This window comes from Elgaria multicarinata, chromosome 1 (assembly GCF_023053635.1).
Source record: "Elgaria multicarinata webbii isolate HBS135686 ecotype San Diego chromosome 1, rElgMul1.1.pri, whole genome shotgun sequence".
NCBI classification, from domain to species: Eukaryota; Metazoa; Chordata; class Lepidosauria; order Squamata; family Anguidae; genus Elgaria; species Elgaria multicarinata.
In genome coordinates this window covers 153,138,166-153,158,093 of record NC_086171.1, presented here as the reverse complement: position 1 = coordinate 153,158,093, position 19,928 = coordinate 153,138,166, and the positions used below count along the sequence as shown (strand labels likewise).

The 19,928-nt window shown below is 37.7% G+C and overlaps 1 protein-coding gene across 3 annotated transcripts in view; it reads right to left on the bottom strand.

Annotated features, from left to right (window-relative positions):
- Nucleotides 1-4,326: 4,326 nt before the first annotated feature.
- The window catches only part of PIK3R3 (phosphoinositide-3-kinase regulatory subunit 3), a 323,162-nt gene continuing 307,560 nt past the window's right edge, over nucleotides 4,327-19,928 (bottom strand). For 2 of the 3 annotated variants that reach the window (XM_063139463.1, XM_063139476.1), the window contains 9 exons: nucleotides 18,346-18,457; nucleotides 16,906-17,004; nucleotides 15,519-15,699; nucleotides 13,870-13,995; nucleotides 12,449-12,591; nucleotides 10,490-10,666; nucleotides 9,512-9,586; nucleotides 8,672-8,842; nucleotides 4,327-6,806 (listed from right to left, as the gene is read on the bottom strand). In XM_063139463.1, the coding sequence (XP_062995533.1) occupies nucleotides 6,608-6,806; nucleotides 8,672-8,842; nucleotides 9,512-9,586; nucleotides 10,490-10,666; nucleotides 12,449-12,591; nucleotides 13,870-13,995; nucleotides 15,519-15,699; nucleotides 16,906-17,004; nucleotides 18,346-18,457 (1,283 nt within the window). In that variant the 3' untranslated portion in view covers nucleotides 4,327-6,607. Of the gene's footprint in view, nucleotides 6,807-8,671; nucleotides 8,843-9,507; nucleotides 9,587-10,489; nucleotides 10,667-12,448; nucleotides 12,592-13,869; nucleotides 13,996-15,518; nucleotides 15,700-16,905; nucleotides 17,005-18,345; nucleotides 18,458-19,928 lie in introns of those variants that run through there. The other variant, XM_063139470.1, reaches the window with a different exon arrangement.

The window sequence follows — 19,928 nt, the reverse complement described above, 5'->3', positions numbered from 1 at the left end:
TGCTGCAAAGGCCTATAGGATACATGCCAGGAGCGGGCGGGAGGACGAAGGGGAAAACAAGCCACGGCAAGCTGCAGAATAAGGAGTAACATGGGTTAGCGAGCGAACAACCAACCCACCGTAGCTTATTTTCAGGGTGGCTTATCATGATGTGTGAACTCTCTCAGTGTATTTAGTAAGACTTTCTTCTGCCGAACAGAGAATGCCTCTGTGCCATTCACTGCATAGAGTTCTTCAAGTTAAGTTCTAAGCCGGCAGGAATATCTGCAATAGCCATAGGACAGGAACAAGGCATGTTGCCTAAGGATCATGACTAGTACAAAAATCATTTAAAAACTATGGAGCCAGCCCAAAATGCCAGTGTTTGATTTCTTTTATCTCCTAGAAAAGTCACAGACTGATTATTGATCCTCCTATGACCTCTTGAACAAAATAGATGTGAGGGTTCCCCCCAAATCCCCTCCTTCACTGTGGAGGTTTTCTGCCTGCAGAACATCAGATTTGCAAAACTTTAGCTATTTCTTGTTAGTCGTTGTTCTATCAAAACATATTCCTGCCAAGCAAAGCTTTAGCCCAAGGCCAAGATAGACAAGATATTGGGAGATCTATGATAGGATCTCCCATAAGTTTTTTCTTTTTTTTCCAAAGCAGCCATGTGGACTCGAATCACACTAGTGGAGCAATGCTGGTAGTGTGTGTATTTGACCTTCCCTATTTTCCCAATCATCCCCCATAGGTGACATTCCCAATGTCACTGGTTATATGTCTGCAAAGAGCAGATTCAGAGTGGTGATTTAGATCAAGAAGATAGCATAAAGGAGAAAATAGTAAAAACACCCACTTACCCAATCTAATTACAACACTCTAGGTGCTTTTGACTTAAACACACACATAAGATATCTGACCATGGATCTTTTAACCATCTCATATATTGTTAGCCCATAGTGCTGCTTCTCAAACAAATGTTTCACTTTTTTAAAAACTGTCTTTCCCCCTGTCTTGTATGAATTGTGCTGAAAAAAAGGCATAAACTTAAGCAAATGTCATCTTACATTGAAGTTAAGGGGACATTCTATAAATGATGTCAGCTTTGCACGCTGCACAGTGAGCAGTTATGTACATACAGCCTTACCGAAAGGATTGCATCCATGGTGTAGTGTATCTTTACACTACTCTAAACATTCATGGCAGTAACTTGAAACTACCTGGAGAGAAACATGGCAGGAGCTGTACACAAAAAATACCTGTGTGTGTTTGCACAATTGATCCATTCAGTAGTTGCATAATATGAAAGGGCCATATAGTGCCAGTTGTGCATGTTTTGAAGCCCCTCAGATAAGAGCCCATAGAAACTGAGGGTGGGAGTGGGCTCTCTCATACCCCTTTCCATGGCAATTTGCTGCTGCTGCTTGTTCACTCTCCCCTCACTGGCAATTGGTAATGAGGGCACTGAGAAGACTATGTGGGAACAGTACCCACAGGACAGGAAGGAAAAGCCAGGGCTGGCTGAGATGTCTACAGTGGGCAAGAAGTTATAGCCATTAAAAACAAGATGGAAAGCACTACCCTAGTTACAGGTGGATGCAGTGGCAGACACTGCCTGGGAAATAATGTGCTTTTCTACACTGCTGGGTTGGCGAAGCAGGGTTACCATGGTGACAAGGAGTAGCTTTCTTGACTTATGAGGAGCCAAGAGACTATGATGCAGGGAACATCCCCACATTCCTGAGACTCTTCAGCAAGTAGGAAAGAGTCCAGGGAGTAAGAGTAGAGTAAATGGTGTGTGTGTGTCACAATGACAAGAAGGAGCAGCAGCAGAAAATTGTGGTTAATGAAGGTTTCTTACCTGGATACGGACCCAGACAGATGCCTGATCATGTCCAACCCAGACATCACATGTCACTACCCTATTTATTTTTAAATGTAGTTTTATCTCCCAACAAATTTCATAGTAATGTCTGAAAACACCACTTCTCTGCAATAAGATCTTAATTTTAGGGGCTGCGGGGGGTGACTCTTGTTCAAGATACCAAAACAAAGTGCATGTCTGAAAGTACAGTTAAAAGTTGCTCCACCACCTGCACTTGGAGAAGTTTCAAGACACCAAAACCAGAAGTCTGACTGCTTCCAACTGCAAGTATCCTAAAAGGACACAACAAGCACTTGATGTAAATTTTTACTTCAGGAACATATTGAAACTTTCCAAACCAAAAAACAGATATGTATGAATTCACATTAATAAAGTTAAAAAAGGGTAAAAAAAAGAAAATTAAAATTAAAAACCATGAAACAAAACTCTGAACATACACTAAAATGCTTGCTCAGATCTGCACTTATAAACTGTCATCTCACAAAAATGTTCTGTGTTTATGCTTGTATACACACACACACACACACACACACACACACACTATGCACTACCACTTTAGAGTTTCATTCCCTGTTATTGTGAATTTAAAAAACAAAAAAGCACACACATTCAAACAGAAAAAAATATTGTTCAAGTACCAAAAAGGGCTTTTCTAGATTTAGAAATGAGATAGCAAAACAGGAAAATTGTTACATGAACAGACACAGCATTAAGTCACTGTACATGTTGTCAAGGCTTTCCATAGCAAGAGACAGCATGAAGTAAGACCCAAACCACTCAAGCCCTTAATATAGCATTAACTGAGTCTACATTTGCTCCTACAGACTCTTGTCCACCTGTTCTGAGACAGGTTAAAGAACTGCTCCTATCCCTACTCCTGAGCTTGCGCAGGTTGGTGGTTGGCTGTCTAGTACAAGTAGTTTGGCATGGTTCTCACATACGTTTACTTTTATCCAAACATCTACACAGTTATAAATGGAGGGATCTTGCATGCTAATTTCTTTGCAAAAATGAGTTCAGGTAGATTTGGTGGATGGAATTACTTACATTTATATAAATGAAATACCCAAATGTATTAATTTGCTGGGGCTCTACTGTTTTTCCTTTTAGGACAGTCAGCTCTATGTGCAAGCTTTTTTGAATGTTTTCTTCCCGCTAATAGCAGCCTCACATTGCTTCACAAGTCACTTTTGAAGTTTAGGGGAGTTTCATAAGTGGTTTCTGATGCAGCGGAAGGAACTGCTGTGGTGGGCAGGCAGGGGGAAGGAACAAGGGATCCCAGCGTATGCATGCAAACCCTTGTGCATTCCTAAAATGGATTCCTGGTTAATAGACTAGAAAGGAATCCATTCAGGCTGGATTTATTTGTATTCTGCTAAAAAGGAGATTCAAGGAACTGCTTTGTACAAGATGGTAGCAGAGGGAAAAACCAATTCTGTGCCCTCCATATTAACTCTTTTTGAAACTTCTTATTAAATGCATGTATTTTATTTTTATGAAGTGTAACTGACCAAGAAACTAATCACCGGAAATATTGGCAGTTCAATTACTTTTCATTCTTAGCTGATCTATTGAGCATCACAACTACTGTAGAAACTTCAGAAAGACATGCAATTTTCCACTTGTGAGAAAACAAAATACTGAATCATCACCAATTCTTGCAAACACACCAGATAAACTGTGCATATTAGAAAATACTGTCTCCCCACCCTCTTTGCTGTTTAACACTGTGGAAAACAAAAAAAGTCTACACAGGTGGGTCACAGAGGTCAATACAATTCATTGCTATCAAATAAAATAAAACATGTTCTACTAAAGCAAGTCTAGCTCATTGGCTTTAAAAAACACACAGAACTTTTCTGAACTTTGGCCTTACACATTAATCCATTTAACTTCTGCCATTTTGTCATTTTCTCTTATGCATTTGTTTCAGCCTCAGACAGCTGATCTTAGTAGGGCTGATCTTAACGTGAGGTCAGCTATCTTTCACTAGTGTGAAAAAATATTATAAGCCAGAACATTAAATCATGAAGTTAATCGAAGCTGATTGAGGATGGTAGAAGAACATACTTGCTACGTATTTCAACTGCTTTTAAAATGATTTTTCTCTTACCAAGTCCATCCAAAAGTCTAATGTGAGAGGTGTGCAAAGGCAGGTGAACACCAAATGGACAATACCAGTAGCTGTTACTTATTTACCCAAACCAAGAGAGGTAACCCAAAAGGAAAACCACATATATATGTTTAACTTGCACACTGTCCCAATCAAAATGTACTGATAAAGGGAAGTGCATCAAGGTAGCTTTGGAGGCAAAGTGTACATGGAGTTAACTGGGAAATTTAAAATATAAAATTTAAAGGAGGCATAAGGTTCTTAGTTTATTGATACTCTGAAAAACAAAAATAGAAATCAATTACTTTATACAGGCAAACAAGATAATTTCCCCCCCAAAGAAGTGGGGTGGGTGGGGTTTCCTTATATTGCCAATTAGTTCATTTAATTGTTTAGTTATACTTTAAATAGAAAGATTTATCATTGGTGGCCTTTGAAACATTCTGTGGATTTTGAGAAGGAGCCTTTGTCGTCTAGGTAAGATTTTGTGACTGGGGAACATGAAGCAATGTGCATGTACCAGATTAGGATGTGCAAGCAGGTCAGGTCTCCAGAGGATCACCCTGCTGGCTTTTTAAACTGGCAAAACCTAGAGCCGCATTTAATGAAAGAAAATATTGCTGGTGACTGAAGGGGAAGCAGGGTCTCCAGGTTTAGGGAGAGGGGGGGGCACATTAGGTAATTCACTATCTTCTCACAAATTTAAAGAAGTAGTTTTTTTGAAAACCACTGTTCCATTTTTAGAAGATGCTGCTGCAAGCAGGTTTGCCAGCACTCAGCTTAAGTGGTGGTAGATTAGTGCAAAAGAAGTGCTTTTGGGACATGTCAAGCAATCTAGTTTGGCCCCTCCAGCTACTGATTAGTGCTCAAGATTTATCATTTTCCTGTTCAGCAATTTTATATTCTGTGTAATACTTCTATGCTCCCATATAGTGCATTCTGCTTTGTGTAAACATTAGTCTAACAGTCTGGGGGTTCAAGGTGGCACTGAAGGTGGGGTGGAGCCAGAAAAGATCCATGTCCCAACTCCCTGGCATGCACTTCAAATACTGCACCCGAAAAAGGAAAGATTTCATGCTGAATCCGCCTATTTTTCCTTGTTGCATTAGCAAGTGTTCTAGCTCAAGTATAATCTTTAGGAATTACAATGAAGAATCAACAAGGGCATATATGTAGTGACAAAAAGAAGAAGTCAAAATAGCATTTTTAGGAGCACAAATTCTCACAGTCTAGTGGATCCAGTTCTCACTATTTGCTATAATTTCATTATTTGACGTCACATATAATCCAGATGAATCTGACGATGGCAGAAGACCAAGCAAAGCTGTTTACATACTGATAGATTCTACCACTTTATATCTTGACTAGTCCCACAGAATTCAGCTACCCAAATATTTGCCTTATGATATGTAAGCCAACAATGAATTCTAAGGGTAAGTATACAACCTGTGCAATGGAATTAACGATTTAGGGTGCAATCCAAATGCATTAAAAGTATAGTTTTGTAACCAGTTTCAACAATATGTAGATTGCACCCATAGTTTTGTTGTTGTTTTTTGGTTTAGCAAGCCACTGAGAAGCAATCCATTGCACTTTTTAAAAAATAAAATCTTAACAAACAAACGTTTTCAAACAGAATATTCATTGTTTAGCATCTTATAAACATGCCAAGTGCCAGCTTCATTCTGGTTTACATTCCAAAGCTTAGTAACTTTTAAAAACAAAATCTGACATCCTTGGAAGAAACGAAATGTGTTGTGTGGTTGTTGTTTTTTTAAAAAAGTAATAATGGGGAAGATGGTGCAGTTACATCAGGTCAGGTTAGTTTTGAAAACTACGCAAGAAAGTTTTAGCTTGTATATTTTTTTCTTCAAGTTTTGGCAAGTGTGCGATTGCAATGCAATTTTCCCCATAAGTGCTCAATCCAGCAATGAGAGAAGTTTTGGTGGGTTCAATTTGGTTTCTTTATTTGAAGACTTGGAGTGCTGTCGAAACCAAAACTTTGTTATTGTTGGTAAAATATAAAGCAACATTTCTTTGAGGATATTCTTTTAAATATGAACCTGAAACTCTCCCCATAATTCCTTTGGTCTCCTCTCACCAAATACCATGCTACATCAAGAAGAGCCCTCATTTTTAAGTTTGTCTGACTTGCAGCAATGCTGCTAAATTAGCAGGGAAAAGCTTCTGTACAGAGACTTCCCCCATTTTCCTGGAGCTTAAGACTGAAAGACGTTACCAATACCTCAGAAAAACAAAATCCAAGTAGACGTTCCGCTGATGGCGCCTGGCAAAAATGTGTCTCTCCACAGTTTCACTTCTAGGTGTTTTTGTATGCATTTTTAGAGAGTTTACTTGTTCTTTGAAGGAAGAACAAGAGAGACAGAGACAGAAAGAGAGAATCTCCTTATATAAAAACACAGCTGATCTTCAGGTAGCACCAGGGCACCTACCCCAAAGCTGTGATCTTTTTGCTGCTAGGTCTCCAATTCACATTCATCAAATCACTTCTTGTGCAAAACAAGCAGTCTAAGGAGAAAGAATGCCCTCTGGTTTCTAATAAAAACTGTAGAAAAGAAATCCAAGAAAACCAACATTTCATTTATACGTCACCCTCCTAGAATTTATCTACAGAGGGAGGGCATCTGTGCGTAGACGGGATAAGCAAGCCGGACATTGAGAGAGTCGTTGTGTTGGACAAGGGAGGTATGCTGGTAATGAAGGACTAATTCTTTCAGGGTGCTATATAGGTTATATGGCTCTGCAAACCCATAACCTCTTGGAGTGCTGTAAATCACACAGTGTTTAACTTCGCCATCAGCTCTGTAAAGGAAAAAGAAAGAATTTAATATAATGTTCAACTAGGAGGATTGCAGTCAATGAAATACTGGAGTGTCACAATGAAGAAGATGGAACATTGTAAGCAATCATACGTAGCTGTGATTTCTATGTTTAAAATGGTTTGCTACCTGATTAATAGTTTGTCACCATGCAGTACAGAGCTTCCTTTTTAGGAAGGTCTCAAATCTTGGCTTTGAAACTTTTAAGTTCAGATAGTAATTGTCCTAACTGCTGGAAATTGCTTTTGTAGATCCCTATGTTTACTCTGCTGTTCTTGGTTTTGTTGTTATGTTTGCATTTTTCATCTTTAGTTATAATGTTTTTATATTCTATTGTACTTAGCCACCTTCGATTCTGCAGAGGAAAGGCAGAGTTGAAATGTTTGAAGTATTTTTTTAAAAATAAAATCAGCTACCAGATTCACCTAAGGGTCCTTTCAAACCCCATTTGGGGGGTGGGGGGATGAGTCACATTTTCCCCCCCTTCCTACAAAAAAAGTGCCAGTAGTTGTGGAACTTTCATCAAAAAGGTTGAGAGAGGCTTCTTCTCAACCTAAATATCATTCTCCAGAGCTCAGCTACATATGATTAATTTATAATTAAAAAAACCATCTGTAGTATTTTGGCATATGCTAGACTGATCTTTCAATCAACGCAGTTTTAAAAACATATTTCATGTAAGTGGCATTGAAGCTACTGTTACTGAGAAAATACTTGTATAGTAGGGATTAATCTGACCACAATATCTAGGAAATTTCACTCACCACTAGCATCATCCACCTAAGCAAAGGTAATGCCCTTGCCATGAAAGCATTTCATGAATTACAAATTACCATAATCTAAAGAAATGCACGTATTATCTAATATCTAGTTTCTAACTTTTGCAAAAGCCCATTATATTTTTGTCTTAAGCACAAGTTCTTATTGATTGCACTGACCATGGTGATATTGACAACAAGGGAGAGGTTATATCCTGTTATTCCTATGTTCTATATGGTTAGTTTTGATCATATTCTATATTAGCATCTTATGACAGACTAATGGCCATCTAGCCTAATCACAAATGACAGAGACACTGATTTTTAAGCAAAGATTTATCTCAGCTGCTACCAAAGCAATTTTAAGCTGGAAATGTTGAGATCTCAAGACACTTGTACTATTAAGCTATGGACAAATTTAGGGATGTATCTAAGGGCTATCAGATAGGATCTCAAAATTTCCAACAGTATTATTATTATTATTATTATTATTATTATTATTATTATTATTATTAATATAGCACCATCAATGTACATGGTGCTGTACAGAGTAACATGGTAGTACATTTCTGCGTAAGATTTAGCTGTTTGATTTAAAAGCCACAAAAGACTAGAATAGTAGACTTTTCTAAGTACCTGTCCACAAGGGTAAATAAATACTCTAATTTTTGCTAAGTGGGTATGTCCACTGAAGATCTGAAACCACAGAATATGTTAAGAGTACTTTTGTCAAGAAAATAAGCCTAAGAATGCCAAGATCAAAGAATCTCAACTTGAAAAAACCTGGGAGAAAGATGCTCTAGTCCTGTCCTCTTAATATCAATTGGACTGTGTCAGGTAAATTAGTAAGGCAATTGTTCATTCGGTGTTTCTTTATCCTTCTTCAAGCGAGTGACTACCTTATCTTCATTTCTGCACCCTGCAATCTCTACAATACAAACTTTAAACACATAAACTATTTTCTGAGACGTGGAACCCAATCCTATGCACATTTATTCTGAAGCAAGTTGCATGAAGTTTAATGTGGTTTACTCCTCTGTAAATGCACATAGGTTTCAACGTGAATGAAATTCATAGAATCACTACTTACACCACAGAACAAGCATAACAGCCTTTCTTGCTACTTTCTCGAATTAAAAATGCTCCATCGGGTTTCCCACAAAGCAAATCTTCTGCTTGGATGCGATTGAGATCTCCCACAAACCATGTCTTTTCATCATAATGTGGCAAATTTTCATCTTCCTCATTTGTGAAGTATATACTAAGAAGAGACAATATATCTTTCCTTAATGCAGGAATCTGCTTTCTGTATTAAAATTACTCTTGAGTGAAACAATTCATGAAAAATGTGACATGGGCTTAACTCATATATATATATATATATATATATATATATATATATATATATATCAGTACAACACTATCACTGTTAACTCGTGCTACAAGTATATACAGGATGAAGTATATGCAGGAAGTAGTTAGTAGTAGTTCTGTGGTGCACAAAAAAGGACTTCCATTATCTTAGATGCTCACACTCTATCCATGTCAGATAACAAAATCATATACATATGTAACCATTATCCCCACTGTAGCATTAATTCCTCTAAAGGGAGCCAGTTCACAACCAGAGTCTGATTGTCATGTTGTAAACAACGTGGTAAATTCCCATTATAGATAGAAGTAACTTTTTTTTAATTACTCCTCTGAAAGAATACATAATCAAGGAAGAAAACTACCACTAGTGTTATCTGCTCATTCATATCGACATGGCTCTTAAGACATGGTCATTTGATTAAGAAAAGTGTCAACATTCATATGGCAGCCACATACAGGTACTGAGACAGAGCTAGAGGCTCTGTTGTGCACTTTTTTAAAAGCAATTTGTCCATTCATTTTACAAAATTCAGGCTCGTTGTACAAAAATACTTACTCATCTATGTTTTCATTTTTAATTCCCAGCCAGTCATTTATTCGTTTCTGCCTTACTCCTTTATGATTAAGCCAACTGCCAATGAGATACAATACATGTCATTAATATTATCTAAACACCCCCCAAATACCTGGACCATAATCTCTCCTCCTATAGCAGTGCCCTTATTAAAGGAATATACTCAAGAGTGTATTTGAAAAACACATATCCAGTTGTGTTTCCTTTGTATGGGGGCACACTGTATTGATCCATTGGGTGAAGTGAGTTAACCATAGCACAAACAAGATCTCTTCTATCTAAGGTCTCATGCTTTCCCTCCTATTTCTCCTACCAAGACACAGAAATAGGCCACTTGATCAACGATGCCCTAATTGCTCTTAGGGTAGGCAGTTGTAACACTAATGTAAGAAAGCAGTATATGAGGGCACAGTTTATTACTCTGCCTTGACTCAGTCCACTCCACAACATGGACTCTGTATAGGCTGCTTTTCACTTGAAACCGAAAGGGAATATTTTGTTGGAGACGGAACTGTACCCTACCAAGCACACTTTGAGTTGGTGTTATTAATAAGTCATGCAGTTATTACATGATTATTACACCTGTTAAAATTCTTCCATGTCAAAAGGCTCTACTTTTTCCCCGTTAATATACTGGATGGCCAAACTAGATTAGACACTGTTAACAATTGTGTGAATGTCTTTTAAAAAGTAAATAGTTGGGGGAGGTGTTGACCCAGATCAGGGCCCTGGTGAGGGGTAGGGGAGCTTTAACCCTGTGCTCCCCACCAGGGGCCCAATCCACATCAGGTCTTTCGTACCTACTTTTCGTACCATTCACATAATTGCCAATTGCATTAATGGTGTTTCATCTAGTTTGGCTTTCATAGTCTGTACTTAAAAGATATTCATTACAGTGTCCCAGTAGAATACTAGTCACTCAATAACTAACTATTAAGTTCCCAGCTGATGCTTACTTACACAAGGTACTGATCTCTGATTTTGCGCAGCTGGATAAGATCAGGTTTGATGCTGTTCATTTTCTTGTCAATTTCCCGGTTGTCCAGGGCTTGCTTCTTCAAATCCTGTTCCAGTCGCAGTTTACTATCATGGATCTCACCCAGACGTGATTTTAATTTTTCATAATTCATCATAATCCTGTAATATAATGGCTAATGTTTTTATAAAGTTACAGGTATACACACCAAACCAAAACAATAAGCTCTGATCTTATTCACATTTTGCCACTTAAGCACTAAACCAGGAGTACAGAAAGAAGTTCTTCGGAAAGTAGTGTAAGATGTGGTAGTGGAGAATTTAGCAAACTCAGCATCAGGATGGGTCATTCTTTTTAAAAAGTGCTAATTAAATGTATCTTTTACTGATATGCTTTTAGAGATGGGCCAAGTCATGTGGTCTTGCAACATGTGATTGCGGTAAAAATGTCTACCAGACAGCATGACTTGGACCATCCCATCATAATATGTGAAGAAAACATGCATTGACAGTTTTGTTTTGTTCTACAGAGTCCTGTGTTTTCTGAGCTTGTTCTGGTTACATGCCGTAGCAGACAATAAATATAGTTCTAAAACTCACATGTAAGAACAGGTTCAAACATCACGCTAGGCAAACCTGCAGCTAAGCCACAGTGGGTGGTTTGTTTGCAGAACCACCCATGTACACCTGACAGACTATTGGGCTTGTTGTGGATTGATCTCCCACTTAATCCTCCAGCTAGCTCCAGAGCAGAAGCCGACTTGTCTTCTCATCCTGGTCCCTTCCCTGCTCCAATTGCTACCCCTTTTCATTCCCCGGATTTAATTTTTTTTAAAGTTTTTGGCATCTCAAAAATGTGCAATTGGAGCCAAAAGTGTTGTTGTCGTCATCAGCCTGCTGTCCAATAGAAGTACTTTTGTTGGTTGGCTGTTGGATAGAAGAAGTGATCAATTTCCTTGTACATTTCAATTGTCAAAGGGAACATAGTTAACATACAAGGAAATTGACAAGACAAATTTGCAATTAGCCTTTTAAATTAACTTTTTAAATTCTTTTACCAAATTTACTTGGATCAGATTCTCTTATTTTCTTGCATGGATTCTTGCTGGTTTAAAATGGTACTGCTATCATTTTTCCATTTGTTGTTTTTATTATGAAGTACCATTTTTAAATGTATTGTGAGCGGTCTTTGAGGTTTTATTAGGCAGAATAAAGATTATTTTAAAATTAATTTTAAATATGCAAGCATACACCTTCAAATTTCAAAAGACATTTTGCCTGAATAAGTTGCATGGCAGCAGTGTCTTTCAAACTGTCGTTTAACACCCACACTAGAGTTCACTTTGTTTCATTATCTAATAACAGTGTAGATTTTCATTGAAATCTTGCAAGAACATGCTCAGAATGACTACCTTGCTGGAACAGTCCAAGGTCAAAATCTAACAAACAAATCTCCAACAGTGGCCAACCAGATGTCTTCGAAACTTCTATCAGAGCATGATGGTGAAGGCCAGCTATTATTTGTCCCCAGCACCTTGCACAACAGAGGTGTACTAACATCATGGTTAGTTGCCCTTTCCTATAACTTTTCAAGTTCTGTCAGAGTCATATAATTCCTTTTTTAGATCAGGTCTGTCTGGAGCACTTCAGCATGCTTGAAATTCTGCCTTCCTAATAGTTCTATATCATTGGTTATGTATGAGCAACTCATCCCTTAACCCAGCAGAGACATTTCAAGTTCCTATAGTGTGTAGCTTGATACTGCCATTGCACTGTTTTGACCAATTTTGCACATTATTTAATTTGACTAAAATGTACACTCTGTTGCATTTGATTCAAAAATTTTGAGATTAAGTTGGAGCAATTAAAATTACGGAGAAGACAAATTCAGTTACCACATTGGGCCATGATCTGCCAATACATGTGGCATTTTGGCAGACTTACCGTTCAATTTCTTTCTCATTCCCTTCTCTTCGAAATCGTTCAATGTATTCTTTGCTATATCGTTCTTGGGTATGACACTGCTCTTCAAATATTTTAATTGTTTCATTAAAAGCTTCTATAGCTGTTCTCTTCATTTGAATTTCCTTTACAGAGAAACCAATTTCAAAGAACATGATTAACAACTGGAAGCAAACTGCCTTCTGCTTTCTATTTATTATTTTTATATAAAGCATAGCAGATTATTACTTTGGGGACCTGAAACTATAGGCTGTGATACAACATTGAAAATTTTTACGATTAAAAAATTGAGAGAATAAAGTCAAATCGACAATCACTTCCAGTAAGTTAGGTACCCTGGCGTTGCCTTTTTTCATCCCCCAAAATGAGTGACCATGTAAATAAATACATGATGAGTATGCAGAACTGGGTGAGACTAGCCCTAGTCATCATGATCTCCTGTAATGACAAATGTATGGTTTGCTTGGATGGGGCCCAGATTCAACCCTTACTATAGGCACCTAAGGGAGTTCAGGGATGGAGAACACCTGACAACCTCTGAAGAACTCAGCTTATATTTTAAATGCAAGATTAGATACATGCAATTATGTGCATAAGACATTAGGGGAAGATGTGGTAACTTTTTCAATGACCTCTGTATTTACATATTCTTTTTGTTTACATGCAATAACAAGATTGTCATACTGGCATTGGCCAACTTCGCTCTTACAGCCCAAATGTATAGAGCAAAATTTCTGACCTTGCATGTATGATTTGTTATAGTATTGTTTTTATTATGCTTGTTGAAACCATTGGTTGAAACAATAAAGCTTTATTACTACTACATATTCTTTTTATTTGAGAGAATCTACACAACTATGGCTCAGTTCATACAGAACACCAAATCATATCACAGAATGACTTAAATGTTAACAGCTAGCCAGAGCAGCTCTGTGCAATTCAGTCTTTTATATTTTTAAAGACTGATGGAATTTCTTTTATTTTTCAGCCCATCCTCTGCTGGGCTACCATTTTGCAGAGTTTGGATGCTCGGTGCTGAAGTATTCCACAACCAAAATGTTCTTCCTGGTACGTTGGCATTCCAGACACTCAATGGCATTCAAAATCTATAACAAACCCCTTCAGCCAGACCCTGTTCTAACTACATGTTTGGCAGCAACACATTCCTAATCCTTTGTTGGCCCCTGACATGCAGTACAGGCAGGCAATTGCAGAGGTGGTGGTGGGCAGGAGAATGTTCTTAACCCTTCGCTCCAGCGGCAACCCTCAATATCAGGTTTTCAAAGAACAGTGAGGAAAAGGATGAAAGGGCAGGTCAAACACCTCTCCCACACTTCAGATTGCAACTTTGCTGTCAAACTCTAGCTCAGACTAAGTCATGATGATAATTTAATGCAACATACCTGCGATGTTCTGGTGTATTCTTCATATAATCTGTCATACTCCTTACTTTTCTCTTGATATTGATTGTGGTATTCCTGCAGCTTTTTGCCCACGGCATCAATATTATCTTCTTTTACCAACTGATCCTGTATACAGTAGAAAATAAATACACTTTTCTACAAAAGGAATTCAAGTACCAACCTGTCTGCAAAACTACCCTCATGGAACCACAAGTATTACATAAATCTTCTTATATCCTGAACAACAAAGCCTCTCTATCTACCTACTTATGCAGTGCCTCTGGGGCTATATATCTGCTAGCACATTTTCAAATGGTGACTATTTACAATTACTCTAGAAATACATAAGAATGCTTGAAGGCTGTAGAGTTAACAAGCAAGATATTGGACCTTTGTATGAACAAGTGTTTGTAGTTGGATGCCCAACATTAATTTCTTGATATCAACTGCTTAAGATCTGTAAAAGATCTTTTAGAGAGAGCATGGTAGGTTTTCAATATTCCAATTCCCCCCCATGAAAATATTTTTACTACATTATCTTTGTGAATTCTATAGCTTTGAGAAGATGCCAATAATGTCAGAAAAAAATAAGATGACAAAGTTCAGATTTAGTGAGAAGCAGGGAAGGTGATGATCAGTTCAATATCACATGATTTAGACACACATTTTTAAAAAACTTGATATGTAACTATGTGGGCCAAAATAGCTCACAGGTTTTAAAAGATGATAATCTAAATAGGGTTCTAGTGAGTTCTCTGGTGCATCTTGATACTGCAAGCACCCATATTTATCATACTTGTACAGCACTTCATAGTTTTACATCATTGGCTGTTACACTGAAACAGCAAGCTGATGTTTTAGTGTTAGGCATTTGGCAAATGAAGCAAGTGAACAACTATGATAAGAGTGAATTTAAAGTACCCAAAATTTAGAGATTTCTGTTCAATTGTCTCCTTGAAAATATTTATTTTAACTGTAGTGCTGAGATGGGTGTTCACCTAAAATTTTTGTCTATAGAAAAATAAATAGTTCGTGAAACTCCTGTTAAAACACTTGCACCTATAGATAACATGTTGGTTTCCTGTGAACAGCATTTGCGAAGAAAAATCAAATCTAACGAAAGGTTTAACTTAACTAAAAGTGTACATAGAGTTTTAAATGTTATTTTGTTAAATTTAACACCTGGAGACTTCTTTTCTGAGCAACAACTAAACTTCAGCTGGGTTACTTTTAACTGTAGGTGTCTCTTAATCCCTTAATGATCTGTTTACAGATGTATGTTACTAGTGTATCATTTGACTTTGGCCTGCACTTGTGTTTATCAAGGTGTACAGAGTTTTTTGTGTGTTCATATTTTATTTTTCTCCAATTTGCAATTAATTATGTTTAATTATACTTGACATTTTTTATATTAAAAATAAAACTATAGTACATTCTTATAGAAGACAGCCTAATTCTTTTTTTAAAAAACAAGCTTTTGGATATAAATAAACTCCCAACTTTGAATTATAGTGAAAATTGTTGTTATTTATGGAATCTGCATGTAAAGAGCTTTCAATGGAGTATGTTTCATGAGAATCAGTCAATGGGAAGGCAGTCAAAAAGGGATGACTAACTCCCAACTTAGAATTAAATACTGAAAATCTCACCTGCTGGTACCTTGATACAGGATACATCAATTTCACATCAAGTTTAGGATTATACTGGGCGAGAGACTCGTGATGATAGTGGTTAATCAGTTCCACAACAGAATTAAATGTCAGTGGATCAGAAAAACCGTATTTTCCATCCCGATGATAAATTTTAATCAGTTTATTGTTGCCACCCTTCCTACAGGGGAGATAATAATAACAAAACAAAAATCAGGCGTATCATATTGTGTATTTGTGATGCACATGTCACATAAAAGATTTTAACAATGTCAACACAAAAAGCCAAGGAAATCCCTGCATTGTTTCTTCACACTACACATTTTCACTTTTGTATGTATCATGCCACGCAATGTTGCAATTTAAATTTTTGAATATTTATATCCAGAGGGAAAGGGAACAAGGCAAGATAATAGAAAAATAGGTATGGCCGGTTTATTTGTTCTGGCAGAGGCAACAGCCTCAATAATAAATAGATGTGTGGGAGAAGTAAAGGGAGTGAAATTCAAGAAAGGACCATCCTTCCCTTTCCCATCAAGTCAAGGTATGGCATTTGGTAAAGGGTATAGGCCTGTTCAGAAGACACCTTAAACCCAATTGGTTAAGTCTTTTGGTTTAGCAGCAGGGTTTAAGGTGTCTTGTGCAATGCATTTTGCTAAACCCTGCTCACTCACTAACCACAATCAGACTGTCTGCAGCAGGGTTAGCGGCTCTAACCATGGTTTAAAGTGTTGCGTGCAACAGCACGGTTTGTGGTTAATGCTAAACCTAGAGAACCACAGTTTCGCTAACCACAGAGCCTAAAGTGACATCTGAATGGGCCCAGTGTGTATTTTACACTTTCCAAATTCATTGCCAAGGAAAGGCAAATTCTGCCAAATTTTACACAAAGATAGATCTTTCCTTTGCTTCCTTTTACTTTATCTCCAATATTTCTAAGGTTTCAAAAGGAATTTAGCAAGAACAGGGGGAGTGGGGAAGAGGGACAGATTTCGGGGTGGGGGAATGCTATAGGGAAGCTGTAGGAACAGGAACCATGAGGAACACAAGGAAACGGGCAAGGTCCTAAAGCCACTCTACTCCTGCCCACACTGTTATGGCTTCAAACTTCTCAGTTTTTGAAGCCTCTATGCAGGCATAAAGGCTCGACATGGGTTTCAGGATGCCAGATTCACTGCACTTTGCAAATTCTTTGAAGCAGCACAAGTTGCCTATTCCTACCATGCAGTATTTTTAAGACCTAGCAAACATGTAAGGAAAGTTCCAGAACATTGAAAAACACAGTTTCTTTTCACATTCTCTCTTGCTACACCTATAGCAATTTAGCAGCAGATGCTACCCACAATTAAGGTAGGACAACAGACAGGGCAATGTCTTAATTATTTACCGCAGTGTCAGCGTATAGTCTCCCTGTTTCTTTGTTGATGCATCTCGCACCAGGAATGTTCCATCTGGCATGTCTCGTAGTTTGTCATTTACCTCTTCCCTGAAACAATGAACCATAGTACAGGTTTAATGTACATTCATTCATAACAGCAGCATTGATTGCTCCTCTCTATTTTGCTTCAAATTATCAAGTGTTTGCTCTTTAAGCTATCTCCTTTCAGACCTATGTTGAGTAACACATCAAATTTGCTATGAAATGTTAACATTTCCACAAGTAGGTTTGAACGTTCATGCTTAAGTAAACCACAAGCAGCTGTACCTAAAGCTTCTTTCCTACATGGAGGCTAATGTTTGCATTCTGACACTATCTGATCAGAAGTGATTGCACCTTTGAGATCTTTAGGGGAAGTCCTTATCTCAGTCCCACCACAGGCGTACCTGGTGGGAACACGGGTGAGGGCCTTCTTGGTGGCTTCTCCAGTGCTCTGCAACTCTCTTCCCAGGGAAGCTAGACTGGCTCCCTCCATGATGTGCTTTCAGAGGCAGGCAAAACCCTTTATGATCTGGCAGGCCTTTGGCGATTGATCTGAGCCTCCATCTTTGCTGAGGTCTTTTAAAACTGTCATGTATTTTAAATGTTTTAATATTGGAATATATTTTAAACTTTTGTATATTTCTATTCATAGGTTTTAAAATGTATATGTTTTAAATTTTGTAAGGCCACCTTGAGGCCCAGTATTGGGCAAAAGGCAAGATACATAATAATAATAATAATAATAATAATAATAATAATAATAATAGTAATAATAATAATAGAGGTTGCTTTAAAATCACCGGGAACAAAGGCACACAATCTCCTGGCCACATCAAGTTGGCAAGGCGCAGGCAGTAGCTCCATTATCGATTCCCCCCTACCTCACACACACTTCCAGGAGTACATGTTCTATCGTATCACATTTATAATGCTTGATTTCAAGGACAGATATTTTTGCCCCTAGTTATATGGAAAAGTGGATATGAGATTCAAATGTGTTTGATAGTCGGTCAGGGATTCAGTATGAAGCAATTATTAAACTCCAATTTCATTTTAAACTAGGTGATTTGAGACACGTAATATAAATTTAAAGTAAGCCAGTTTAATTAAGAAAATATTTTAAAATATGTTTTATCAATCCTAGAAATATTTTAAATAAAAAAAACCTGGTTTCCTTGTGAATACTCAACAGATTTCATTACTGTTTAATAATGATCAGTATCAGAACACTTAACATAATTCAGAAAATTTCATTTTCTTCACTCAAATTTATTTTCTGCTCATGTTGATTTCCAAGTTTAAACTTAATTTCTTCAGTTACCTAAATAATCACATATTGTAATATGTGTATATAAAGGGAAGCCAGGAGTTAAGCCACTTTCTACTTCAGAAAACAGCATTCTTTACCTTGTGATGTCTCCCCAGTACCATTCTGCATCCTGCAGTGTTGAGCTGCCATTTTCTTTTGTCCCGTTTGTATTTACTGGAATTATTGGTTTGGAGGGCTTTGGAGGAAGAGCTGGAAGAGAGATATTGCTCATTTACTTTTCTGACTTTACACTGCAACCTCAAAATGTTGAACAAGGGATTCAGCTAGGATAAAAGACATTTACTTTAGACAAGGCATTTTTAAAGACCTGTGAGAATTGAAGAGAAAAAAGAGGACATCTTGAGGCTTAAGGTATATCTTATTTCTCTAGCTAATATTTGATTATTCATATCAGATGAATGTATATACTTGCTATAAAACAACACCATGCATCTATCTTGCATCTATCTCTGTGCACATAAGCCTCTCCAATTTAAATGTGGACTTAGGGTGGTTTAGATAAACATCTCTGAACCTGTTCCTGTATGTACCAGAACTTCCAACTACCTATAGCAGCTTCAAGTTCCAACAATTGCTAAAGACAGTCAAAAAGCTGTTGCAGTTCTCTCCACTGTGCCACTTCAATTAACTCACCCACCCTCTTTCAGCAGTGTCTGGCTTCTTCAAGCAATAGAGAAGAAGAGGGACAAGGAAGTTCCAAGAATGACTTCCTAGATGAGTAGTAGTGATGGCAGTGCTGATGAGACAGCTGGAATGGGACATCCAACTGAGGAAACAACCATCCAAGCTAATTGCTGCCACAGCTATAAATGAAAGTAGGTTCACAAGCTCTTGTGTAAGGCGGACCATAAATGCACACAAATAGAGACATGTTTGTAGCTGTGATGCATATACAGCATTGATGACTCTCCATGTCCCTTCAATACTTAAGATTCCTCCAAACAGTGGCACTATATGACAAGCAAGAGCTCCTACAAAAAAAGTGTATTCTCCTGCTTATGTTGTAGTGACGATACTGTATGGTAGGCAGTGTAAGAAGCCTTTCTTACTTTGCAGGGTGTGCACGTAAGCACATGTGAGGCTCCACATGCAACTCTTGACATCTTGTGTTAAAAGGAAATCATTTAATAAAGCTGGGAAAGACTGAGTAGATAGCTTAGAGATGGACCAACGACCTCACTGGCTGTGTTTAAGATAGCTGTGTATGTTCATAAGCAGGAAAACTTAAGCTTGGAAGAGACATGACATACCAACACTATAGTATAATCTTCTTATGGCCAAATGGGAAATAAGGACCAAATTTGAGGGCCAAACTACATGCTGAATCTGAAGGGCTGTCATAGATGATGGAGCAATTTTTTTCGCTAGCGCTCCAAGGGTTAGGACTTGAACCAGCAAGAGGAGATTTTGACTAAACATTAGAAGAGCTTCCTAACAGTACATGCTTTTCAAAAGTGGAACAGATTGCCTTGGGGCAGTGGTGAATTCTCCTTCATTAGAGGGAGGGTAGATAACTACCTATCAATCACAAGTTTCCTGTACTGGGAGATTAGACTAGATGACCTTTGAAGTCCCTTCCAGCTATGATTCCCAGTGCTTCCCTCCCTAAGCTGCTAGTAACTCTGGTTTGAAGGGGGAACACAAGTACACATATTATAAC